We start from the raw sequence: 27,229 nt of genomic DNA, 5'->3' as shown, positions 1-27,229 counted from the left end.
GAGTAGTCACTACTTAGTCTTATGCTATTTCCTTTGTATGTGGTGAATTGCTTTTCTCTTGCTGCTTTCAGAACTTGCTCCTTCTCTTCTGTGTTTGACAGTGTGATCAGAATATGTCTCGGAGTGGGTTTAGTTGGATTTATTCTATTTGGAGTTCGCTGAGCATTTATGATTTGTGTATTTATGTTGTTTAGAAGATTTGGGAAGTTTTCCCCAACAATTTCTTTGAATACTCTTCCTAGACCTTTACCCTTTTCTTCCCCTTCTGGAACACCAATGAGTCTTATATTCGGACGTTTCATATTATCTATCATATCCCTGAGGTCCATTTCAATTTTTTCAATTTTTTTCCCCATTCTTTCTTTTATGCTTTCATTTTCCATTTTGTCATCTTTGAGGTCACTGATTCATTGTTCAACTTCCTCTAGTCTTGTACTATGAGTGTCCAGAATCTTTTTAATTTGGTCAACAGTTTCTTTAATTTCCATAAGATCATCCATTTTTTTATTTAGTCTTGCAATGTCTTCTTTATGCTCTTCTAGGGTCTTCTTGATATCTTTTGTATCCCGTACTATGGTCTCATTGTTCATCTTTACTTCTTTGAGTAGCTGCTCTAGGTGCTGTGTCTCTTCTGATCTTTTGATTTGAATGTTTGGGCTTGGGTTATCCATATCGTCTGGTTTTTTCATATGCTTTATAATTTTCTGTTGTTTTTGGCCTCGTGGCATTTGCTGAACTTGATAGGGTTCTTTTGGGATTTGTAGACCAATTGAAGTCCTTATCTCTAATTTATCAGATCTACAGCTTCATGGAGTACACTTTCTCTAATTAACCAGCAGGTGGTGTCCACGAGCCACCTGTTCTCCGCAAGCCAGTTCTCCCCTGCTTAGCGTTTTTGGTGAGTGGGGGAGTGAGTCTTTGGGGTCCAATTGGTGTAGCAAGCGTGTGTGTGTAGTTGGTGTTGCCTGCCCTGTATATGGGGCATGTTTCTGGGCAGTCAGGGAGGGGGGTGGCTCTAACAATCAATTCTCCCTGGTGATCCTAGATTTTTAAAGCTGCTGCAATAGTCTAATACTTCAGTTCAGTCCTGCCACAGTTTGTCTCTGCCACTGACCCACAAGTCCTTGGTATTGGCGTATGGCTCCTGAGACTTGCAAGTGGGCCCCTCTTCCAGGCTGTGCACCCCGTGTCCTCTGTTGAGGGATGACTGTGCTATGTCACAGGTGAGTGCCGTCCCCCCAGGGCAGTTCTGGGCTGCTGGACTGTGTAGGGAGGCTTCCAGTCTGCTGAAATGATGGCTGAATGGGGCTTTGTTAATTCACACTGCTCCACCTTCCCAGCTCTGGGTCAATCAGCTGAGGTTGCAGGGAAGGCTAATGTCCACGCCCAGTTTTGTGGTGTGTGCCTGTTATTTGAAGCACTTCCGTCACACTGGGTTGTCTGGGGCAGCTCTGGGCTATGGGGCTGGCGACGGGCAGGAGTGTTTCCTGTCCACCAGGATGATGGCTGTGAGCAGACACCCCCCTTTTCTTGGGAAGTTGTGGTGTTTAGTGAATTTTCTCAGCCACTGGATTATTGCCTTTTGTCTCAGAGCTCTCTTAGTTCTGCTCTTGTCTTGACCTGCCCAAATTGCAAGTCTCTGAAGCTTTCTGTATTGGGCTTCTTAGAGTAATTGTTTTAGAAAAAGAAAAAAGGATTAAGGAAAAAAAAAAAAAAAGGGCTCTCCTCAGAGATCTAATGGGTTATTGAAATGCTAAGAGACAAAGCAATTAGGGCCATTAAGGAAACGTCCACAGGGCAGAGAGATCAGCTTTTCTTCGGGATTTGCATATGAGCCTCAGGGCCTGAGCTCTGCCCTTCTCCTTTCTATGTTCACCAGAACTCCAAAAATCCTCCGCTTTTATTTTGGAGTTTTACGTGTTGTTTTTTTCTATGCCTGTCTCCTCTCTGCTGGTCTGGCTGCTCTCAGATTCTCTGGTGTCTGGTCTCAGTCTATCTATGGTTGGAGTTTGGATCAGTAGAATGAGTTTCCGATAAGGGCTGCCACTGCAGTTCTCTATTCTCCTTCCCAGAGCTGACAGCCCCTCCTCCCATGGGACTGAGCCTGGCAGGGAGGGGCGCGGGTCCCCTGGTCACAAAAACTTACAGATTTCGCTGATCTCAGCAGTTCCACGTTTTCATGAGTGTTGTATGAAGTATGCCCAAAGTCAGATTGCTCTGTGGTCCACGCAGTTCCTGGCTTTCTACCTACTTTCGTGGAGGAGTAACTAAAACATACAGCTCACCAGTCTGCCATCTTGCCCCGCCTCCTCAGGGTTCCTTCTGCATCTGTATTAATAAGAGATTTTGGTGTGCAGTTTTCTTGAGGTGTTTTATCTGGCTTTGGTATGAGGTTGATGATAGCCTGGGAGAATGAATTAGGAGATGTTCCTGCCTCTTCAATTTTTTGTAAAAGTTTGATCAGAATTGGAGTTAAATCTTATTCTACTGTTAGGTAGAATTCCCCTGTGAAACCGTCTGGACCTGTACTTTTCTTTGTTGGAAGGTGTTCAATTACTGATTCAATCTCTTTACTATTAACTGGCTATTTGAGATCTTCTCTTTCTTCTTGAGTCAATATAGTTAGTTTTTTAATTTCTAAAAATTTGTGCATTTCATCTAGGTTATCTAATTTATAGGCATATAGTGTTCATAGTATCCTCTTAGATTCCTTTTTATTTCAGTAGGGCTGGTAGTAATATCCTCCTTTTCATTTCTGATTTTTGTTATTTGTATCTTCTCTATTTTTCTTTGTCATTCTATTGATGTTTTCTAAGGAGCAACTTTTGGGTTTGTTGGTTCTCTTTACTTTTCTGTTGTTGTTGTTTTCTGTTTCATTTATCTCCAGTGTAATCTTTGTTATTTCCTTCCTTCTGCTTGCTTTAGTTTGAATTTGCTCTTTTTCTCTAGTTCTTCCAGTTTTGAGGTTAGGGCTCTGATTTGAATTGTTTCTTCTTTATAAATGTAAAAAATATTTAGAGCTTTAAATTGCAGTCTCAGTTCTGCCTCTGCTGTATCCCATAAGTTTTGGTATGATGTCTTTTCATTTTCATTTCATTCAAGAGTTTTCTTAATTTTTCTTGTTCTTTCCTCTTATCCCATTTGTTGTTTAAGATTATGTTGTTTAATATCCATATATTTGCGATGTTTCTTTCTCTGTTATTGATTTCTAGCTTCCTTCCATTGTAGTTGTGGTAGGAGAGTATGCATTGTATGATTTCAATATTTTTGCAGTATTCTGACTTGTTTTGTGACCTAACATATTCTCCTGTCCTGGAGAATGATCCATGTGTACTTAAGAAAAATGTGTATTATGTTTTTATTAGGTGAAGTCTTTCTATATATGTCTGTTAGGTCTAGTTGGTTTAGAGTATTGTTCAAGTCTTGTGTTTCCTTTTGACTACCTATTCTATCCATTATTGAAAGTGGTATATTAAATTCTTCTATTAATGTAGAACCATCAATTTCTCCCTTCAGTTTTTCAGTATTTCCTTAATATATTTTGAGGCTCTGTGGTTAATTGCATATATATTTATAATTGTTACATCTTCTTGTTTAATTGTCCCCTTTATTTGTATATAATGACCATCTCTGTCCCTTGTACCTGTTTTTGACTTAAAGTTTATTTTATTGGATATTAGTGTAGGTATCCCAGCTCTATTTTGGTTACTACTTGCAAGGTATATTTTTTTGTATCCTTTCACTTTCAGCCTTCTGGTGTCTTAGAATTTAAGGTGAGACTCTTGCAGACAGCATACAGTTAGATGATGCTTTTATATCCAGTCTGCCAGTTTTCTGCCTTTTTACTCAAGAGTCTACTCCATTTATAATGAAAGTCACTACTGACAATGGAAGACTTTGTTTTCTGTCATTTGCTATTGAGCCTTTGCATGTCTTATGCCTTTTTTTTGTTCTTCAATTCTTCTATTCATGCCTAATTTTATTTTATGTTATTTTACTTTTTTGTGTGTTGTAACATATCAGTGCCTTCTCTTTCCTATCTAGATATATTTTTCATCTGTTTTCCTAGTGGTTATGATGGGGTTAAAATTTATCATCCTAAATACATAGCAATCATATTTGGTTTGATACTGACTTATTCAATAGCATACACATATATGTTTCCTATACGCCTTCTGAGATTCCCATAATGCATATATTGGCATAGCTGATGGTGTTTCTGAGATGTCTTAGGCTATTTTTTCTTTTTATAGTTCTTTTTTCTTTCTACTTTTCAGCCTGATTTCAAGTGTCTTGTCTTTAGATTCACTTATTCTTTCCTCTGCTAGCTCCTATCTACTCTTGAAACACTTCTGGGAATTTTTCATTTTAGTTGCAGGCTTCCACTTCAGCAGTTCTGTTTCATTCCTTTTAAAAATTTCTCTGTCTTTACTAAGATTCTCGCATTTCTCATTCATTGGTTTCCTGATATCCTTTAATTCTTTCTCTGTATTTTCCTTCATCTCTTCTCTTCCTTATAGATCTTTGTTATAAATATTCTATCCATTTTTAAAGCAGTATGTCAAAGTCTCCAATCTTTATTGTAGAACAGTCTATTTCTCTCTTCAGTTTCATCATTGTTTCCTTCATGTATTTTGGAAGTATTTTATTAGGTACATATATGCTTAAAATTGTTATATCTTCTTCATAGATTGACCCCGTTATTAATAAGTAGTGTCGTTCTTTGCCTCTTGAAAGATATTTTGATTTAAAGCCTATTTCACCTGATCTTATTATAGCCAACTCAGCTGTCTTTTGGTTACTATTTGCATGGAATAATTTTCCCCATCCTTTCATTTTCAACCTATTTGTGTCTTTAGATTTGAGCTGAGTCTCTTGTAAACAGTATTTAATTGGATCATGCATTTCTCTTTTATGCATTCTTCCAGTCTGTGTCTTTTGGAGAATTCCATCCATTTATATTCAAAGTTCCTCACTGCAACCATTTTTCATTTATTTCTTGTATGTTTTATACCTTTTTTATACCTCATTTCCTCCATTGTTGCCTTCTTTTTTATATAGTCAATCTTTTGTAAGTGAAACAGATGATCCCCTTCTTATTTCCCTTTCTGCATATTTTTCTTTTTGGTTACCATGGTTTTTATATTTAATGTCCTAAATCTATAACAGTGTAGTTTGCATTTATACCTTCTTAACTTCAATAGCATATACATTCTCTGCTCCTTTATACTTATGTCCCTTGGGGGTCTGTGCTTGAATGTATACAGGCCACCAGTTCACCTGTGAGAATTGCACAATCTGCTTACTGGAACTGATGAGGTATGGAGAGGGGCATGGACAAATAAACTGGACAAATTTATTTTTCCTGATTAAGCTTTTGTTGAGTTGTTTTCTTTCCTCAATTGATTTCAACAGCTTTGGGAAATTTGGCTCTGAATGCGTTTGTTTATTTTCATTGTTTCTAAGGGGGACCATTCGCCAGGGCATCTTACTCTTCATTTTTCAGTAAATATCTGAAAGAAGTATCTAAAAGACTGTGCCAGCAATGGCAAGGCCAAATGTAGTGGCATGCTGCCTTCTTGGAGAAAAGCAAGGTGGTCTGTGTGGCTGGAGCACAGTGAGCAAGGAAAGTAGTGGGAATTATTGGAGAGCCAATTACTTTTATGTCAGTGTTTTTTTTTAAATTTTCCTACTCTCACCTGCTGCATTAAGAAATTCTCATTCGACTCACCATGAAGCATTCTTAACCTTCCTGTGGTGGAATGAATTATTTAATCATGTCTGCCACAAAGACATGTTCAAGTCTGGTCATGTGGGTAACACGAGTCACTTATAAATAGGATCTTTTAAGATCCTATTATATGAGGCCAAATTTGAATCATGGTGGGCCTTAATAAATTATTGCTGGATCCTATGATTATTATTATCTATTCCACCAATTTTAGCCCATATTATTTATTTTAAATAGTGTATTATTATTTCACAATTTCTGAGGATCAGAGAAATCCAGAACCACGTGCTTATTTTTACTTTGTGTTTCCTCACAGTGCTTAGCTCCATTCCAATGTCTAAATATTTGTTGAAATTAAAGTTTCCTAATACTAAAAATTTAGTAAGATTATTAACTTATTTCTGTTTTCCTTAATCAGATGGATCTGATTATTGATTAATGGGGAGGACAATAACTTAGCTTTTTGAAACTCATAGAATATGGGACATCTTTATTTGCGTTCTGCTCATAGTCTTGTTTCCTGCTGGAGAATGTGTTACAATCTAGGTGTTTTCTAGAACAGTCAATAGCAATAAATACTGAGTGATACACCTTCAAAGAAGGGCTAAAAGCCATCATCACCAGATATTTAGAATAGCCATAGGCCAGAAATCTTTGAAGAACAGTTCATAAACAATTCTAGTTACCTTAACTGGGGACACAATTTAAAAAGAAATTTTCATTCTAGACTAAGCCTATCTTAGCTTTTTGCGGTTGTGATTTCCTTTTCCAAAACTAGAATTTTTATCTTATAGAAAAGTAAGTTGTTTTTACGCTAGTGATCTTCATAGTTTTCTGAGAGATGTTATTAATTTGTTGGTCATTCTGTGCCAGTTCCTGTACGAGGCCTGGGGAATGGAAAAATTAAGACCTTGTTTTGTCCCCCAAAAGAGCTCACAATTCAGTGAGGGCCATAGATGTTTTAACAAGTACCTAAAACATAGTGTAATGGCTTAATATGTACTAAGTTATACTATATAAAGATTGCTGTTGTAGGAAACTAGTGAGATCTGTGAATGATAGGACATGAGAATCCAAGATATCTTGAGGAATGAATAGGCATTTACCAGGACGGAAGAGGGGAGAATGGAACTTAAATAATGCTAAGACACCGGTGGAAGCTCATGCGATTTTGTGTGATTGGAGCAAATGGTGCCTGTGAGGGAAGCAAGAGAGAGAAGCTGGAGTCAGATCATACTCATAAATAATATGCATTATGAGCTTTCTTATGTGGGTGATTAACAGTGAAAATTTTTAAACTGGGGAGCAATAATAAGATTTGAATTTTTGAGAGACTATTTTGATGGTATTCAGAGAAAAGACTGTGTTAGTGAATAAGTTATGTCTTTTATTATATGTTTCTCTAATATGTTCTCTCATTCTTGTGTTCACATCCAAGTACTATCCCTTGTTTAGTGACATCCTTTGTCATTTCTTCTCTAGGCTAGTATGACTAGTGAGGAGAAGAATAACTGTAGAGACTGGAGAAATATTTAATGAGTAATTCAAATGGACCTTACCTAATGGTAGGGATGAGGGGATGGAAGAGTCAATGAGATTTTTCAGGTTTCTTCTTGGTCACCTGGATATTGGGACAGTCAGTGTGAGAATGTCAGAGAAGAAACACAAGGGATGGGTTGGTGAAAATACAAGAAAGACAATGAGTTCAATTTTGGACATGTTGATTTTGAGACTTAATTTGAGATATACATCTGGAGCTCAGGATGAGGTAACTGCCCATAAGAAGTCATCTAAGAACTGTCATCTAAGGAGTCAGGGGAGCAATATTTTTTTAAACTCAGTTTTATTGAGAAATATTCACATATCATACAGTCATCCGTGGTATACAATCAACTGTTTACAGTACCATCATTGTTCTAGTTTGCTAATGCTGCTGGAATGCAAAACACCAGAGATGGATTGGCTTTTATAAAAGGGGGTTTATTTGGTTACATAGTTACAGTCTTAAGGCCATAAAGTGTCCAAGGTAACACATCAGCAATCGGGTACCTTCACTAGAGGATGGCCAGTGGTGTCCGGAAAACCTCTGTTTGCTGGGAAGGCTTGTGGCTGGCATCTGCTCCAAAGTTCAGGTTTCAAAATGGCTTTCTCCCAGGACATTCCTCTCTAGGTTGTAGTTCCTCAAAAATGTCACTCTTAGTTGCACTTGGGGTATTTGTTCTCTCTCAGCTTCTCCAGAAAAAGTCTGCTTTCAATTTGTCTTCAAAATGTCTCTCATGTGCAGCATTCCAAGTGTCCCTCTTGGCTGTAGCTCCTCTTGAAAATGTCAGTCTCGGCTGCACTGAGTTCCTTCTGTTTGTCAGCTCATTTATATGGCTCCAGCAATTTAATTCAGAACCACCCTGAATGGGAGGGCCAACACTTCCATGGAAATTATCCAATCAGAGTCCTCACCCAGAGTTGGGTGGGGCACATCTCCATGGAAACACTCAAAGAATTACAATCTAACACTGTTAGATCTGCCCACACAAGATTACATCAAAGATAATGGTATTTGGGGGTACATAATACATTCAAACTGGCACAATCATATAGTTGTGCATTCATCTCCCCAATCTATTTTTTGAACATTTTCCTTATACCAGAAAAAGTAAAAATAAGAATAAAAAAATAAAAGTAAAAAAGAACACCCAAATCATCCCACCCACCCACCCTATTTTCATTTAGTTTTTGTCCCCATTGTTCTACTCATCCATCCATACACTGGATAAAGGGAGTGTGATCCACAAGGTTTTCACAATCACACTGTCACCCCTTGTAAGCTACATTGTGTTTTTGTTTTTGTTTTTCCCAAGTTAAACAATGGGAATTTATTTGCTCGTGGTTTTGAAGTTAGGAAAAAGTCAAAATCAAGGCATCATCAAGGCAATGCTTTCTTCCTAAAGATTACAGCCTCCTGGGGTTGGCTGCCAGCGATCCTTGTTCCTTACCTAGTCACATGGCAAGGCATCTCCTGGACTCTTCTTTTCCAGGTTTCAGTGATGTTTAGCTTCTGTCTGCTTCCTCTGTGACTTTTTCACCCTATGTCTGAATTTCATTCCGCTTATAAAGGATTCCAGGAATAGGATTAAGATCCATTCTGATTGAAGTGGGTCAAACCTTAACTGAAGAAAACTCATCAAAAGGTCCTACTTACAATGGGTTCACACCTACAGGAATGGCTTTGGTTTAAGAACATGTTTTTCTGGAATACATATAGCTTCAACTCCTGCACAACCCAGTTAAAAAATGGGCAAAATATGTTAATAGACATTTCTCCAAAGAAGATATACAAATGGCCAATAAGCACATTGTTCTGCAGTTTGCTAAGGCTGCCTTTATGCAAAAACCAGAAGTGGATTGGCTTTTTTTTTTTTATTTTGAAATAAATTCAAAGTTATAGGAACAGTTGCAAAAACAATACAAACCGCAAACACAGAACTCCAGTATACACTGACCCCCCTCCCTGATACCCCAGTCCACCAACTTTAACATGCTGTCACACTGCTATTTATTTCCCTTCCTCCCTCCTTCCCTCCATATCTATCATCCATTATCTATTGCTCTGTCTTCTGAACATATGAAAGCTAGCTGCACACATCCTTGAACAAACACTATAATTCACATACACAATTCCCATGAACAAGAACATTCTTTTATGCGATCCCATTAAACGCAGCTAAGAAGTGCAAGAGATTCAACATTGATACAAAGTTTACATTCTATATTTCCTTTTTTTTCCTTATGTTTCAACTGTGTCCCTTTGAGCCTCCTGTCCCCCATCCTCAGATCCCATCCAGGGTCATCCTTGGCATTCAATTGTCATCAATTTAGACTGTCTTTTTTTTTTCCTGAATTGTGGAAACATATATTCAGCCTAAATCTTCCCATTCTACCCCCTCCCTAGCATTCCATTAGTGGGATTAATCACATTTAGAATGTTGTAATGCTATCTCTTTCCCACCATCCATTACTAGAAATTTCCCTTCACCTCAAACAGCAACCCTACACTCATTTCTTAACTCCCCATTGCCCCTTCCCCCATTTCTCTTAACCCATACTCTACTCTTCATCTCTATGGTCATATTGTCTGATAATTTCTTTGTGTTTACTTTGGGGCTTAAAATTAATCTCTTAAATCCGTAACAATCTTGTTTTTCTTTGATACCAACTTAACTTCAATAGGACACATAAACTATGTTCCTATACTCTTCTATTCCCCCACCTTTATATAGTTCTTGTCAAAAATTACGTATTTTACATTGAGTTTAAAACCACTGATTTGTCATTAGAGTTTGTGTATTTTATATCATGTAGGAAGTAAATAGTGGAGTTAAATTAAAAAATTATTGACTTCTATTTGTATTCCATTGTGGTCAGAGAATGTGCTTTGAATATATTCAAAAATTTTTTTTTTAATTTATTGAGGCTTGTTTTATGTCCCAGCATATGGTCCATTCTGGAGAAAGATCCGTGATCACTAGAGAAAAATGAGTGTCCTGGTGATTTGGGTTATAAGGTTCTATATATGTCTGTTAAAATTCTCTTTATCTCTTTCTCCTTTCTTTATTTCTCTGTCGGTAGGGCTCCCTTCAGTATCTGAAGTACGGCAGGTCTTTTATTGGCAAAATCTCTCAGCATTTATTTGTCTGTGAAAAATTTAAGCTCTCCCTCAAATTTGAAGGAGAGTTTTGCTGGATAAAGTATTCTTGGTTGGAAATTTTTCTCACTGAGAATTTTAAATATGTTATGCCACTGCCTTCTCGCCTCCATGGTGGCCGCTGAGTAGTCACTACTTAGTCTTATGTTGTTTCCTTTGTATGTGGTTAATTGCTTTTCTCTTGCTGCTTTCAGAACTTGCTCCTTCTCTTCTGTGTTTGACAGTGTGATCAGAATATGTCTCAGAGTGGGTTTATTTGGATTTATTCTATTTGGAGTTTGCTGGGCATTTCTGCTTTGTGTATTTATATTTTTATTCTCTGCCCAAAATACTTTGGGATATGTCGCTATTTCACACTAACCTGTACAAGCCTACCAGGTCTCACTTCCTATTCAAAATTCCATGTAATTATGGAATTTGAACAAACAGTACAAGTTAAATTGTTTAGGAAATACAGATCCTGTACCAAATAAACATCTCTTCCCTTGATCTTACATGGAAGTTGAAGTTTTAAAACACAATCAGTATCATCTTTTATCCTTTGGCCTGATTTGCCCTGATCCTAACCGTATCTGCTTCGTTCATTTCTCTAATTCAAGTCTGGACTGTTTTTCAGCTTTTTTAACAGTTGCTTTATGTGCTAATACTGGCATTCATATCTGCTGAGCTCTAGCTCTCAGTTTCAAGTGTCACACAGATACCCAAAGTTCCAGGGATCAATCAGGTTATACACAAAGGGATCAGCGTCTCAGAATCTGGAGATAGCCGTTACAATTCAGGAATAGATGTGACTGCTGTAAGAGATTACAATCTAGGAACCATAACAATAAGTGTTCCACAGGAGAAGTATTTTGAGGAAGAATATGGGGAATAGTTGCTGTATAGAGACAGGTCAAATAAGAAAGTGCTGGAAAGTGTTTTGCATTAAACTCTTGAACCTCATCGGTGCCTGTAAGGTAGGAATTATTCCCATTTTTGTATCTTAGTAGGACCAATCATTCTATTAAAAATCTCCTGCTACTGAAATGGTTTTGAGTTGGTATTCTAACCCCAAAGCTCATGCTATTTCCATTGTAATAAGAAAGTGTTCCTGCCTTGGAGGAGCTCAGCATTTGCCTCACTTCTCTTTGCTTATTGTAGACTTATTAGTCCCAGGGACATGTGTTATCTATCTTTCCAATCTTTTACAAGGCCAGGAACACACATGATATGAAGATAAAGCATGGAGACTGAACTCATAAGACATACACAAACATCTGTGCTAGTACTTTAGGGAATGGTTCAGGGATACTTTTTTTGGCCAATTTGAATTTGAATGTTTTTAAATGGAGCATATACTCTAATAGTATGCCAAGGCCTCACAACTCCCTGTTGGTCTATTTATTTTTCCAGCTTAGAATAAACGTCTGGATTTATAGCCTGAGCTTTAGAGTCACATAATATAGCCAGTGTTTCAAGCTTGTTGAATTAAACTAAAAAATCAAACAGTATTTTCCCTGGGTGAGGCAACTAACAGGCTATAGTTATTAAGACACCATATTTAGAATGTTCCCTTTGTCAAAAGTAAATTGGTGATACTTATTATTCTCCATTAGTCTCTAGTTTTTATTTTTGAGCAATCTAAATGACCCTATGGACCACACTTTAATTTCCAGTCTTATAGATCCTAGTTTTGGCCTGAGGTTCTCTTATCAGTCTTGTTCTGAAACTGTTTTAGGGAATGTGTTTCTGATCTGAGTTGTATTAGATATCACAGTTATTCATGAGGAAGATATGCCTGAAATATGCATTCCCTGTTGGGCCACCAGGGAAGGGTCACTGTTATTAGGAAAGATGTTTGGTAGTCATTAGGGGGAGATGAAGATACTGACAAAAATAAAGATAATGTTGGGTAGAAAGAGAAAAAACCCTGAATCCTATTTATAGATGAATCATTAAATGAGAAAACAATTAGAGAGTGTTAAAACAAAATATAGGAAACATTATAGCTGCTCAGTAAATGTTGATTTTCTTAAAAACAATCACCACCACCACTTTTTAATTAATCTGTGTTTTCCTTTGGACAAATGTCCATTTCTGTTTTGTCAAATAGGGATAATAACACTTTACATCTTTCCTCACAGGATTCTTTGTGAAAGAATGGCAGGAAACCATGTTAGGATAAACTACTACATTAATGTAAGGGATTATTAACTAGGGAGTTGTGTCAGCATCCTTGGGCTTGGATCCTGTTTAGATTAAGTGATGCTATTTGCTCTCTGAGATGCACTGGAATATTTGGAAAACGGGTGGTCTGTTTCTCACAAATGAGTCACAGAATCTTAAACAGGAAGGAACTGCAAGGATAAAGATATTTATTGATCTTTCACTAGTGTTGAAATCCAGTTTAACTCCATAGATGTTATTTAATCTGTATTTTAGAAGAAAAGTTTTCTGACCTGTGGATGTTTGAATCTTTTGGTTGCATTAAATGAGAAGAGTACACACAAATGGAAGGGAAGCAAATGGATCTTGCTGAAATATACCTCATTATTTTTGTTTTTCTTTTTATTCTTATGGTTGTTGATTTCAGATAGAATTTATTTGTTTTTGGATATAAATCCTAGGCAAACAATAGACAGATATAATTCATATTATATTTGCTTCAGATGGATAGAAAGTAAACATAGTATATTTCTGAACTTTATATATACATTTTCTTGAATGACACAGTAGTCTACATTAGAATTAAGTAATAATGTTTTCTTTGTAGGTTTCTTTGGAATTAATAGTATTCACTTTGGGTATATTTCAGCTACCCAGGATATACGTTAATGGCCCAGAAATACAGACCTTAGGGATATCTTAAGGCTGTTATTATATAACTTCTCAGTTTTCAATTTGAATTTGAAGGATATTTTTATTTTCTCCTTTACTGAACTAGTCCTATTACTATGAACTGGAAAAATGGGAAGTAAGGGTAGAAAAAGCAGGAAAGGCCTCTCTCTGTTGCTTAATGATATTTTGATTGTAAAATCTTGCATGTTTTTTATCTTTCTATTTTTCTCCAAACTTTCTTTTATCTCCATAGTCTGCTCTCATTTCATCATCTTATATCCTTTGGTTCAGGTAAGGGTAAGTTTTCCACTTTTTAATTTATGTTGGAAAAAATGTTCAAATTAGTTGGTGTTTGTGCTGTTTTGTTTTCTTAGAGAACTTGACACTGCCCACTGACCAGTGAAGCAGTTAGCATGTAGCATCTTAATAAAGAAAAGACTAGGGATAGAAGCCAACCAAGAATGGAATCCAAATAGCAAACTATTCATGGGCTTTTCTATTGCATGTCTTCTTAGCCTTAAAAAAACAAAACTCCTTTTTATAAACTTCCTTTCCCTCCCTCATCAGAGTGGTTTTGTCAGCTCCATAAACCTCATTGAAACACCTAGAAGAGTAACTCAAACAATTTTGCATGTAGTTCTGCTTTGTTGAGCAGACTGTCTGCCTAGCTATTGCTATTGGGCAGAGATGCAGGGTTTGTTCAAGGGCGTGGAATCAGGTGCTGCAAAGATGCTTTACCTTTATGTTTTCTTTTGGCCAGGATATGGGAGCTTCCTCTTTTTATCTAAACATTTGAATAATTAAAATATTGGTTCTTTTTCTTTTTTTTAATCCAAGCCCTCAAAGTGGATAGAATGGAATTCACATTTGATTTTCTCATCCTTCCCTTAATAACATAAGGAATCTGGTACCAGTGCAGGACCATAGCTGGTATTAACAGTGTCCATTGCCAAGAGAAGGTATTTGCTGTGAATACTTGCTTGGCATTAATAACATTTTTGTTTTGAGTTTATGTAAACTTTTTATTGAAGGATAACATGGATTCAGAAAAATGCATGGTTCATAAGTGTACAGATCAATGAACTTTTCCAAATTAAACACACCCATGTTACCAGCACCCAGAACACAAAACGAAATATTACCAGAACCCAGATCTCTTTTGCCCATGTGGAGTCTCTAGTCACTCCACAAGTTACCGTCGCTCTGACTTTTAACACCATAGATAAATTTTGCCTGTTTCTTTATATAGATGAAACCATATTATGTGCTCTTTTGTGTCTGGTGATTTTCGTTCTGTTTCATGTTGCTGCATGTAGCTGCATTTCCTTCATTCTCACTGCTTTTAGGTTGATTCTAATTTGGTACTGTTATGAACAGTTTTGCCTGTGTCTTTTGATGAACATATGAACACATTTCCATTTGTGTGTATCTCCTCCTAGGAGTTATTCTGGTTTGCTAAAGCTGCTGAAATGCAAAATACCTGAAATGGGTTGTTTTTTTCAATGGGGATTTATTAGGTTGCAAACTTAATGTTCTAAGGCCATGAAAATGTCCAAATTAAGGCATCTAAAGGTAGATACCTTCTCTGAGGAATAACCAATGGCATCTTGGTTTCTTCTGTCACTTGGGAAGGCACATGGCTGGCTCTGCTGAACCTTCTCAACCAGGTTTGGCTTCTGGTTTGAGTGACATTCTCCACAATGTCTCTCCACTTCTGTCTTATCTTCTCTCTTAGCTTCTCCTGGGGGCAAACTATTGATTACATATCTTAGCTTTGCATCTCCAAACATCTTTCTGTCTGCATCTCTAAGTTTCTGGGTCTTTGTTAGCTCCGAGCACTCTCTGTCTCCCTTACCTCTCTTAAGAACTCCCGTAAACTAATTAAGACCCACCTTGAATGCCAGGGTTACATCTCCATGCAAATAATCTAATCAAAAGGTCCCACCCACAATTGGGTGGGCCACATCTCCATGGAAACAAACTAATGAAAAGATCCCACCCACAATAGGTCTGCCCCCACAAGAGTAGATTAAAAGAACAGTTTTTATTTAGAAAAACCATTTTATTTAATAATTTTTTTAATTATTTAATTAATTAATTTATTATTGAAATATATTCATGTACCATACAATCATCCAAAGTGTAAAACAGTTGTTCACAGTATCATCATATAGTTGGGCATTCATCACCACAATCAATTTTTGAGCATTTTCATTATTCTAAAAAATAAGACTAAAAATAAAAGTAAAAAGAACACCCAAAACATCCCATACCCTTCCTCCCCCATATTATTCATTTACTTTTTGTCCCCATTTTTCTACTCATTTGTCCATACACTGAGTAAAGGGAGTGTGAACCATAAGGTTTTCACAATCATATGGTCACACCACATAAGCTATGTAGTTATACACTTGTCTTCAGGAATCAAGGGTACTAGATTGCAGTTCAACAGTTTCAGATATTTCCTTCTATTCTAGTAAACTAAAAACTGAAAAGGGATATCTATATAACGCATAAGAGTTACCTCCAGAATGACCTCTCGACTCCATTTGAAATCTCTTAGCCACTAAAACCATATTTTGTTTCATTTCTCTTCCCCCTTTTGGTCCAGAAGGCTTTCTCAATCACATAATGAAGGGTCCAGACTCACCCCCAGAGTCACGTCCCATGTTGTCAGGAGATTTATACCCCTGGGGGTCCTGTCCCATGTAAGAGGGAGGGCGGTGAGTTTATCTGCTGAGTTGGCTTAGAGAGAGAGGCCACATCTGAGCAACAAAAGAGATTCTCTGGGGGTGACTCTTAGGCACAATTAGGAGTAGGTTTAGCCTGTCCTTTGCAGTAACAAGCTTCATAAGGGCAAGTCCCAATATCAAGGGCTCAGCCTACAAAACTGGTAGTTTCCAATGCTTGCGAGAATATCAGGAATTCCCCAGCTAGGGAAAAGTTTAATATTTCCATATTTTTTCCCAGTCCCTCAAGGGGGCTTTGCAAATACATTTTATTCTCTGCCCAAATTACTCTGGGTTGTATTGAGGCTTCATGCTAATCTGTACAAACCAATGAGATCTCACTCCCTAGTCAAGTTTCCATGTAATTATGGTATTTGAGTAAACTGAACATACAAGTTAAATTACATAGTGTACTACAGAAAATATAGATTTTTGCACCAAATAAACATCTCTTCCTTTGGTCCCACAGAGAAGCCAAAGTTTTAAAACACAGTTAATATCATCCTCTACCCTTTAGTCTGATTTACCCCAATCTCAACAAAGTCCATTTCGTTTATATCTCCAACCGAAGTCTGATCTCCTTTTCAGCCTCTTTAACAGTTGATTCGTGGAGCAATGCCAACACTTAACAGCTGCTGAACTCTGGCTCTGAGTCTCAGGCACCACACAGACACCCAGAGTTCCAGGGACCAACTATGCCACACACAAACAGCTCAGCATCTCAAAATTTAGAAATAACTATTGCAACTCATGAATGACTGCTGTAAGAGCTTACAGTCTAGGAACCTTTATATAAGCCTTCCTCTGATAACTCATGCCCCCAGATTCAATTCTCAGAGTTTACCCATTATTATTAGTCGATATTAGTAAGGCGTTATAATGTTTGTCTTTTCATTTCTGGCTTATTTCACTCAACCTACTGTCCTCATGGTCCATTCACCTCTGGCATACATCACAACTCCATTCCTTCTTGCTGCTCCCTCTTGTAAAAACATTCCTATATTTGTACATTTAATCACACTCATTGACCACTCTAGGTTTCACTAAATTATACAGTCCCAGTCTTTGTCTTTTATCTTTCCTTCTGGTGTCATACAGACTCCTAACCTTCCTCTTTCAACTGTATTCACAGTCATCTTTTTTTTTCAGTGTACTTATAATATTGTGTTGCCATCACACAGTATTGTGCTATCCGTTTCTGGATCTATACAATCAATCTTCTAGAACATTCTATATTCCTTCAACATCAAATGCCCAATCTCTACCCTCTTTCTATCTCCTGATATCTTCATTTCTACACTCTTCTCCAAACCTCTCTCTCTTGTTATTTCCTGTCTGTCTGTAGCATTCCCTTTAGTATTTCTTGTAGAGGAGCTCTCCTGTCCACAAACCCTCTTAGTGTCTGTTATCTGTAAATATTTTAAACTCTCCCTCATTTTTTAAAAAATTCATTTTATTGAGATATAATCACATACCATACAGTCAGTACATTCAATTGTTCAGAGTACCATTACATAGTTGTGCATTCATCACCAAAATCAATCCCTGACACCTTCGTTACCACACACACAAAAATAACAAGAATAATAATTAAAGTGAAAAAGAGCAATTAAAGTAAAAAAGAACACTGGGTGCCTTTGTTTGTTTGTTTTTTTCCTTCCCACATTTTTCTACTCATCCATCCGTAAACTAGGCAGAGGGGAGTGTGGTCCATATGGCTTTCCCAATCCCATTGTCACCCCTCATAAGCTACATTTTTATACAATCATCTTCAAGATTCATGGGTTCTGGGTTGTGGTTTGATAGTTTCAGGTATCTACCACCAGCTACCTCAATTCATTAGAACCTAAAAAGGATGGTCTATGTTGTGCATAGGAGTGCCCAACAGAGTGACCTCTTGGCTCTTTTGGAATCTCTCTGCCACTGAAGCTTATTTCATTTCCTTTCACTTCCCCCTTTTGGTCAAGAAGATGTTCTCCATCCCACGATGCCAGGTCTAGATTCCTCCCCAGGAGTCATATTCCATGTTGCCAGGGAGATTCACTCCCCTGGGTGTCTGGTCCCATGTGGTGGGGGGGGGGCAGTGATTTCACTTGCCAAGTTGGCTTAGCTAGAGAGAGAGTCTCCCTCATTTTTGAAGGACAGTTTTGCTGGATATAGGATTCTTGGTTGGCATTTTTTTCCCTTTCAGTATCTTGAATATATCATACCACTGCTGTCTTGCTTCCATTGTGTCTGCTGAGAGATCCATACTTAGTCTTATCGAGCTTCCCTTGTATTTAATTGATTGCTTTTCTTGCTGCTTTCAGAATTCTCTCTTTGTCTTTGACATTTGAAAATCTTATTAGTAACTGTCTTGGAGTAGGTCTATTTGGATCTATTCTGTTTGGGGTAAGCTGTGCTTCTTGGACCTGTAATTTTACATCTTTCATAAGAGTTGGGAAATTTTCATTGATTATTTCCTCTAGTATTCCTTCTGCCACTTTTCCCTTCTCTTCTCCTTCTGGGACACCTAAACATGTATATTTTGCACTTAATGTTGTTGTCCTTCAGTTCCCTGAGACCCTGCTCATATTTTTCCATCCTTTTCCCTATCTGTTCCTTTGTGTGCAGGATTTCAGATGTCCTATCTTCCAGCTCACTGATCCTTTCTTCTGCCTTTCTAAGTCTGCTGTTTTATGTATCCATTGTGTTTTCATCTCTTCTATTGTGCCTTTCATTCCCATAAGTTTTATCATTTGTTTTTTCAAGCTTATGAATTCTTCCTTATGATCACTCAGTGTATTATTTATATCCTTCATCTCTTTTGTCACATTCTCTCTCCACTCATTGATTTGATTTAAAAGATTTGTTTGAACATCTGTAATTAGTTGTTTCAATTCCTAAATCTCAGTTGAGGTGTTAATTTCTGTGACTGGGCCCCATCTTCCCATTTCCTGATGTGGCATGTCATTTTTTTGCTGTTTAGACATCTGATTTTCTTGATTGGTTTATTCTGGAGGTTTTCTCTCTTTTGCCTAAGGCTTTCTTGTTGGTTGTCTTCGATATCTATATTTTCTTTGTTTCTCTCCCTGGCCAGTTGTCAGATTGGCTCTGCTCCCCAGTCTTTCCCCCCAATCAGGTGCCCACCGAGGCCTGCCCCAGGGATGGGAGGTAGGCACTCGGCACCCTAGCAAGTCCACTATGTTCGTTAAATAAGTCTGCTTCCTTCCAGTGGTGCTCTATTTTCCATCAGCTAACAATACCTGTGTTTGTTTTGGAGCCCTGCTTTATTTAACATTTGGGGCTTCCCTATTTCTCAGCTAAAACAGGGCTGGGTTTCCATGCAGGGCATGTAGATTAGCTCCTGTGCTCCTAAGAAAGGGTCTGAAGCATCTTTTAAAAAGTATTTTACTTCTCTTGCACTTTCCGGACTGTCCAGCAGATGGTGATGTTCAGTAACTTATTTACCCTCAGAGGCTGCTTTGCCCCCCAAGCACTGGCTCTGTCTGATCCAGCAGGGCTGAAACTACAGGATTCCTGTGCCCTCACTTTGCTGGCCAAAATCTGGCTCGATGTGGGGCTCCACCTCTGGCAAAGTACTCTCTCAGCAGACCCAGTGCTCCAGCTGTCCCCAAGGTGAGGAAACAGCTGCTGGCTGCTGCTTCCCTCAAGGGTGGGGAAAGGGCTTTCAGACCCAGGGCTGGAAACAGTTTCTGTCCACATTTCCTCAGTCTCTCTGTCCCTCACTGATCTGGGCCTCGAAATGTCCTCCCCTGTCCACAGTGTCTTCAAACAGTGAGGGTATTTTTCACTGCTGTGAGAGATTTTAACTTCTGTGTCCCTGGTGGGAGGGGTCCCATCTGCTGATTCTGTGCCTCAGAGACTGAGTGAGGAGGAGGGGAGAAGACTGGCTAGTCTGGGACAGAAGACTTCTAACTGATATTTCTTCTCTTTCTTCAGTTTGGCATTTGTAGGGTCTTTCTCCAGTCTATATCCTCCTCCAGAGTTTCAAGCAATTCAAAATTGTCCTTTTTTTCATTGAATCTCTGGAGGGAAGTTTTCAGTAGCTGTTTACATTCCCTTGTTGGTGACATCACCCCAAAAACATAGTCTTTTATGGGGTATATAAGAGATTAAAACCAGCACAGAGTGGGATATCTGGGTCATGGCATATGCATATATTCCACTTCAGTAGATACTATTAATCAGTTTTCTATAGTGATTTTACCAACAGCTTCATAACACTTAACTTAGAGATAGGCATATTTTAATTTCACTTTTTTAGCCTTCTGTGGCTTTATCATGTATACACTTGTCCAAAGTTGCTGGATTAATTTATATTTTCCACTAATTAGATTTCTTGGAGTAGTCAATTCTAAAGTTTCATAACCCCTCCTGAGCTTATCAATTTCCTCTTATTTATTTCTTATTTAATCTATTTGTTTCTTCTACAAAATTTTCTTACATTCCTAATATGTGCCATGTACTACTAGAGTAATGGGATACAAAATGAGTAAGCTGTAGTGTTGGCATTCAAGGGAATTATAGTGAAGTACAAGAGATAGCCATAAGAACAGATATATTTTGAATTTATTTCACTCAAATCTAAAATATTACTTCCTTGATATAGTGTTCCTAGATTTAGTAAAGATGTCCATTAACAACATGTCAAAATTATTGATGACTCTAGATTTTTATCATGTATCTTCCAACATAAATTTCACTTTTTCAAGGTAAAGAGTCCCATGTTTTTAACCATCTCTAATAGAGATATACCCTAATTTTCTAAATTGCTTTTTAAAATGAACCTTCTCTAGTTCTCTTTTCTTTAAGTGTAGTTATCATAATTACCCACAGTCATTCATGGTCCTAAACTGTAGGGTATGCATATGCTTTTTGCCTGCTTATGTGTTTGTCTTTTTGAGAGGTCAGTATTTTCCAATGCCCTTCTTGGTGAGTTCCAAAATTTTTTTGGCCTTTTGGGTTGGCGCATAAAATCATTGGGTTGGCATCCTCAAAGAACAAATTATGATGACTTCTATGTTCTTCTCCTTATTGTAACATTCATCTGGGGTAAAGGCCCTGTAACCTTCACAGCTATGGCTTTAGCTTCCAATTATGAGCTGGTGACTCACAGATCTCTATTTCTAGCCCATACTCTTCAAGATCCATGTATAGTGTATTTTTATTTGGGTTGTGTGCTTGCCTCTCTTATTCAGCAGATCACAAAATGTACTTCACCTCTCTGTCCCAAACACATTCTTCATTCTGAATTCTCCATCTTGGCAAATGCATCACTATGTATATAATTGCTCAAACAATTCTTTAGAAGCTTCTAAATGCATTCTTCTCTTGCCCCCTTTTCCCCATGTCTAAATATTGCAAAGTCTTGCCTTTTTTACCTCCTAAATATTCCCTGGATCCATTCTCCTACAGCCTGTCAATCGTATTGAGTGTTCAGGCACTCATTGTTCCTTGCCTGGATTCTTGCCTTTTCTCTCTGACTGCAGTTTCATCTTTCTAATCTACTTAGAAAACTGTTGTGAGAGCAATCCTTGAAAATACATATCTGAGCTTCTTGCTCTCGGAATTCTTTAGCATGGCATGTGAGGCAGCTCTTGCCTACCTTTCCAAATGGATTCATCACCATTCTTGCTCAGCTTCACTGTACTACCTGCAGAGACCTCTACATATTCCTTGTTCTTTCATGCCTCAGGGCTTTGCTCTGCTGTTTTCTTTGCTTGTATTCTATGTTGTTCACTGGAATAACTTCTACTCATTATTCAAGATTCATCTATTCTGATCAGTCTTCTTAGATCCAGCCCCCACCCCCCCACCCCACGCCCGCCAAGCTGAAGGACTTTCCTTTATGCTATGAGAAACTCACTTTTAGGTTCCATATAAATTTGTTTATTTGTCTCCCCTTCTGGTCCATAAGATCTTTATCTTCCCATTCCAAACATTTAGCACACTGCCTAATGTATAATAGGGGCTCAACAACAATTGTTGAATGAATGGTTGAATTAATTATCTAATAGCTTAGAGTCCTCCATATTTATACTTTGTGATCTTTAAAATCCCTAAATATATTTTATTCTCTTGCTAGGGTTAAAACTCATATGTTACTCTTCTACCCACTTTCACAGACTTGTAAGGTCTTTTTAAATCCCATCTGTGTGCTTCTTCATCAGCTGGAGGCATTTAATGTCTCTTAACTTGGAAATCTCCTGTGAACTTTTTCTTCTGGAGCATATTGTTTTTTTCTGGAGCATTTAAAAAGGATATTAAGTAAGTATCAATCTCTAGGGATATGAATTCTTTTCACTTCCCCATCCAGAGAAATATCTAATTAACCCTACTATTTATTTCCTGTTTTGAGCAGGTTTTAAAATTTAGGGCAAATTGACAATCTTTCAACCTTTGAACCCATGGTATCAAGAAAAACAACAACAAAAACACCACCTCCACCTTTTGTTTAGGAGTCTGACATTCATTATCTATGTGCCTTTTTACTACATTAAATTTATCATGTGTAATGTCCTTTGTGAGAAATTATCTTGCCTTCTCAATTTTTCTCACCCAAACTCTGCAACATGACCCTTTCTCCCCTACCTGCTTCTGTAAGATATGTTATTCATGTTATGATCAGTGAACCCTTGAATCTGTCCTTTCTCAAAGGCTTTTGCTGGCTAACTATTTGGGGGTATCAGTGCTCATTAATGGTTCTGTAATTGCCTTGGACAAAGAAACAAAGCATAGGCTCAAAAGACAAAACACATTTGAATTTTTAAAATTCCAGTGTCCTCACGGCATGAAAGTTACCACAATTTACAAATAGACAGACATAAACACCATCAGAGCAAAATAAATAAATACTTTAAACTTTAGTCTTCTTTGTAGTAATCTGTATTCACATTTATTCACATTTCAGAAACTACTTAAACATTGGTCCTGTAATTCCAAATAAAGAAGTAAAATATATAGGTCACTTCAGAGAGAATTATGTACTAAGTTTTGATTATACTGTAATATACAGAGAATTTTCTTCAGCTCTTCATGAATATTTGTACTTTTTAATCATTATTCCTCTGAGAATAATGCATCCTTTGTAAACATCCTTTGTAAATATCCTTTGTAAACATTAAATTGTCTTCTGTCATACTGTGATGAACATAAGTAGTGCTATAAACCTGTGGGAGTCATGAACATCAATAAAACCATCGAAGTACAAAAAACAGTATACTACATTTTATAAATAGAAGGGATAAATCATTACTTACTCTTCACATAATTTTTTACTGTTTTATAATTTTATGTTCCATTTCTGATTTGCTACTTACTCAATTCTGTGAGAGAATTGGCAGAAGTACCATTATCCCCATTTTTACAGATGGGAAAACAGACATTGGAAGATTAGATAACCTTTCCAGCTTATGATGCTAATGACAAAGTTGAAATTGGAACCCAGACCATAAGGGGAAAATTGTAGCAAGCCAAGAAAACCACGGAGTCTTTTCTTGGGTAATTAGTGAGTATGAGCAGTGGGTTGACAGCTACTTCTAACTGTCCTCCCTAAATCCTGTAAAGAAGTTAATCTCCTCCAAAACCCTGCATAAAGTATCAGACAGCCTTTATTTTCAGAAAGGAAGGAACTAAAAATATAGTAGCACAAGCCATTTATTAGCCTCAAGTAACTTTATTCTGAGGTAGCAGAGTTTTGTGGAAAAAAAACAAAAAACAAAAAACATGGGCTTGTAATCTGAAGACTTACCTTTAAGTCTTGGTTTTGCCTCTTTAATCTCCTTAATGCTAAATACCTGTTTAGTTTAAATGGGGCTAATGACCCCAGCTTTATTCCATCAGAGGTGGAGTCTTCTGACAAGCAATAAGATATATATAGAAACACATTATAAACAGAAATATATTATACAAATACAAGTGGTTGTTATTGTAGATCAAATATGCTTCCTCTGAAGTAAAAGAGTGTAACATAGTTCTTAGGAAATGCCACCCTCTAGATATGTTACTTGAGAAAGGTTTAGTCTCCCTAAACCTAAGATTTCTCATCTTAAAAATGGGAAATAATGACATCAGTCTCATGAAGTTTTATGAGAAGTAAATGAAATATTTTATGAAATGCATAAACTATTGTTAGATCCCATGAACTAGCTTATTTTAAAATAAACTTTTAATTTGGGAGTAATTTTAGATTTACAGAAAAGGTGCAAAGATACTACAGATAGTTCTCATCTGTATCTCTCCCAATCTCCCCCTTTGTTAACATGTTATATTTGCCAAAATGAAGAAACCAATATTGATTCATTATTATTGACTAACCTCCAGGCTTTATTCAAATTTCACCAGTTTTTCCATTATCATTCTTTTTCTGTTCCAGGATCCAATCCAGGGTACCACATAACATCACTGATGATGTTAACCTTCATCACTTGATTCAGGTAGAGCTTGTAAGGTTTCTTCATGTATCTCAAGCTAGCTTTGATCAGCTGTCACATAGGATTTTAACTTTCTCTTCTTTCTGCTTGGATTGCTCTTCATTTAGATCTTATTGCAAATGTCACCTCCACATAAATAACCTACTTCAACCACCCAAGCAAAGCAGCTTTTCTTCTCAAGTCAGTCTCTATGACTTGTTACTTCTGCGTTTTCTTCCTAGCATTTATTGTTACCCACCAGAAGTCTTAGTTATTTGTTTACCTAGTTTATTGTTTGTCTATCCTGCTCAACCAGAACAAGAACTTCAGGAGAACAAGGTCTGTGTTGGATTGTTTACATCTGTATACTCAGTCTAGCATGATGGCTAGCATATGTTAAATGCTCAATAACTACTTGTTGAGAAAATGCCAAAGAAAGACAGATCTAGGATTAGCTTATTTATTCATAAGTATTTCTGAAAAAGAGTGGAAAATAGCTGAGTGGTAGGAGGTTCAATTAAGTGTTCTTTGCTCAATTTGTTTGGTATTAATAAAAGGTCAAATGCAATTATGGGCATTTATGGAAACAGGTAATCAACATCCTTGTAATTCAAGCTCTCTTATAATGTACTTAATAATGTGAATGCCAGAGTATTTTCTGACTTATTAGGATATGACTGACAAATGTAAGGTCTATTCAGTTTTTATACATCTGCACCATCGCAACTTTTACATGCTAATTGGATAACCTATTCTGTTGTAGAAATTTTAACATTCTGAAGGAGTTTAGAAATAATGGATGCCCTTGATTTTAACATATAGCTGATTTCTTAGTGTCTATCATATTTTCATTTATATTGACAGAAAAATGGAGCTTCTTTGTGCAAGTATTTCCCTTAAAACTCATTGTAAGAAAACTTTTTTTTTTTTTTAAATTTTCTCCCTCAGGACTTAAAATCTCCAAATCAGAGGGATGAAATTGCAGGGGCTCGAGCCTCATTAAAGGAGAACTCCCCACTCTTGCATTCAATTTGTACGGCTTGTTTGGAGCATTCTGATGTTGCTTCCCTCAAAGCCAGCAAGGACACAGTTTGTGAAGAAATTCAGAATGCCCTCGATGTAATTTCAAATGCTTCACAAGGCATCCAGAATATGCCGACTTCACCAGAACCTCAAGCAGCCACCCTGGGAAGTGCGCTTGATGAGCTCGAGGTAAGTCAAGAGAAATGTAAAATATGATTTTTTGTCCTAGTACGAAAATATGCAGTAGGGTTTTTCAGATTTGTGTATTGGAATTTAAAGTATAAGAAAATAAAAATCCAGTTATCTAATTAAGCAGTTTCTATCCTCTTCTTGTTTATTCTAATGAGTTCATCAGCAGGAAAGTATTCTATCAGTGAACATGGAATCCCTTTATATCTCTTCCAAGTAAGCCAATAAATGAAATTTGGGACTGTTAATTAGATTGAAATAATGACTTTATTTCTTATGGATCAGTTATGAAATGAGGGATTTATTTGTTCCACAAATACTTATTATTAGCACTGTTCTATGTGTTTGATTTTATCAGTGAACCAAGAAGACACACATCCCTGCCCTTGTGAAGCTTACATTCTAGAAAGGCAATGTAGGCAATAAGCAAAAACAATAAACATTGTAGATAAGTTAATTACATAGTATGTTACATTGAGAAGGTGAGATGTTATCAAAGGCTTGAAGAAGCTAAGGTAATAGAGCAGAAGGAGATCTGGAGCAAAAACTCAATGGCATGCTCCAGTGTTTAAGTGACAGCACAGAAGCCAGAAAGGCTGGCTGGAGAGAGGGAAGTGGGGAATTATAGGAGCTGAGGTCAGAGAGCCAATGGGTCCAGATCATGGAGGACCGTCTAGGTCTATGTAAGGACTTTGGCTTTTAATCTTAGTTAAGTAGGAATCTATTATAAGTTCTTAAGCAGATATGTCTGTATAGGCTGCTGTGTGGAGCATCGTCTGAAAGTGAATAAGGGTAGAAGCCAAGAAAAACAGAGAAAAGCCCACTGTGGTAACAGGTGAGAGAAGAGGTGGTTTGGACAAGAGTGGTGTCATTGGAGGAGAGGTGGTTTGGACAAGAGTGGTGTCATTGGAGGTGGTGATTATTTTGAAAGTCTGTATTTTGAAAGACTGGATGTGGGAGAAGAAAGAAAAGGAGTCATGTCTCCAGAAGTACATGCTGGATGAGTTTAGGATTCAAGGTATTATTAGGGATCAACAATTGTGAAAGGAAAACGAAAGAAGCAGGACTTGGCAGAGGGAGAAGTCATCCTGTGAGCCAGGTCTACAAAGCCTCAACTAACATGACAGGGATCTCTTTAGACCCCATCTCTTTTGGTCTTCTGTCCTGGGAAGGATGAAGGATGTAGACTGCTCTGGAAAGGACAGTTTTTTTGCAGCTGAGGGAGACCCTGAAGGGGCTGACAGCTGGGGGCTGTCTTCTGGCCACATTCCCCACAGTTGTGCAGCACATTCTACTGGAAGGGGGTTCTGGGCAGCACATCTCTGTGTTTACTTCAGGTAATTACAGGTTTTTGGTTTGAGCAACTGGATGAATGGATCGACTATGATGGGCATAACCATGAGTGAAGCAGGTTTTGGGAGGATGATCAGGAACTTAATTTTGGCATGTTTAGTCTGAAATATTTATCAGACTTTCAAATATGATGGGAAAGATCACTGGTTCACCAAGTCATCCAAGTAGTTGCATAATAGGAGGCAGTGTAATACAGTACTTATGGGTAAGGGCTCTGGAACCTGAATGCGTGTGTTCCTATCCCAGCTGTGACACTTACTGCCTGTGTGACTTT

The 27,229-nt window shown here is 37.4% G+C and overlaps 1 protein-coding gene across 4 annotated transcripts in view; it reads left to right on the top strand.

Annotated features, from left to right (window-relative positions):
• The window catches only part of CTNNA3 (catenin alpha 3), a 1,946,492-nt gene that overhangs the window by 398,790 nt on the left and 1,520,473 nt on the right, over window positions 1–27,229 (top strand). For all 4 annotated transcript variants that reach the window (XM_037805370.1, XM_037805369.1, XM_037805372.1 and 1 more), the window contains one exon: window positions 25,339–25,602. In XM_037805370.1, the coding sequence (XP_037661298.1) occupies window positions 25,339–25,602 (264 nt within the window). The remainder of the gene's footprint in view (window positions 1–25,338; window positions 25,603–27,229) is intronic.

Source organism: Choloepus didactylus, chromosome 15 (genome assembly GCF_015220235.1).
Source record: "Choloepus didactylus isolate mChoDid1 chromosome 15, mChoDid1.pri, whole genome shotgun sequence".
NCBI lineage: Eukaryota > Metazoa > Chordata > Mammalia > Pilosa > Megalonychidae > Choloepus > Choloepus didactylus.
Note: the sequence above shows the minus strand (reverse complement) of the source record. Positions and strands in the feature narration are given on the sequence as shown.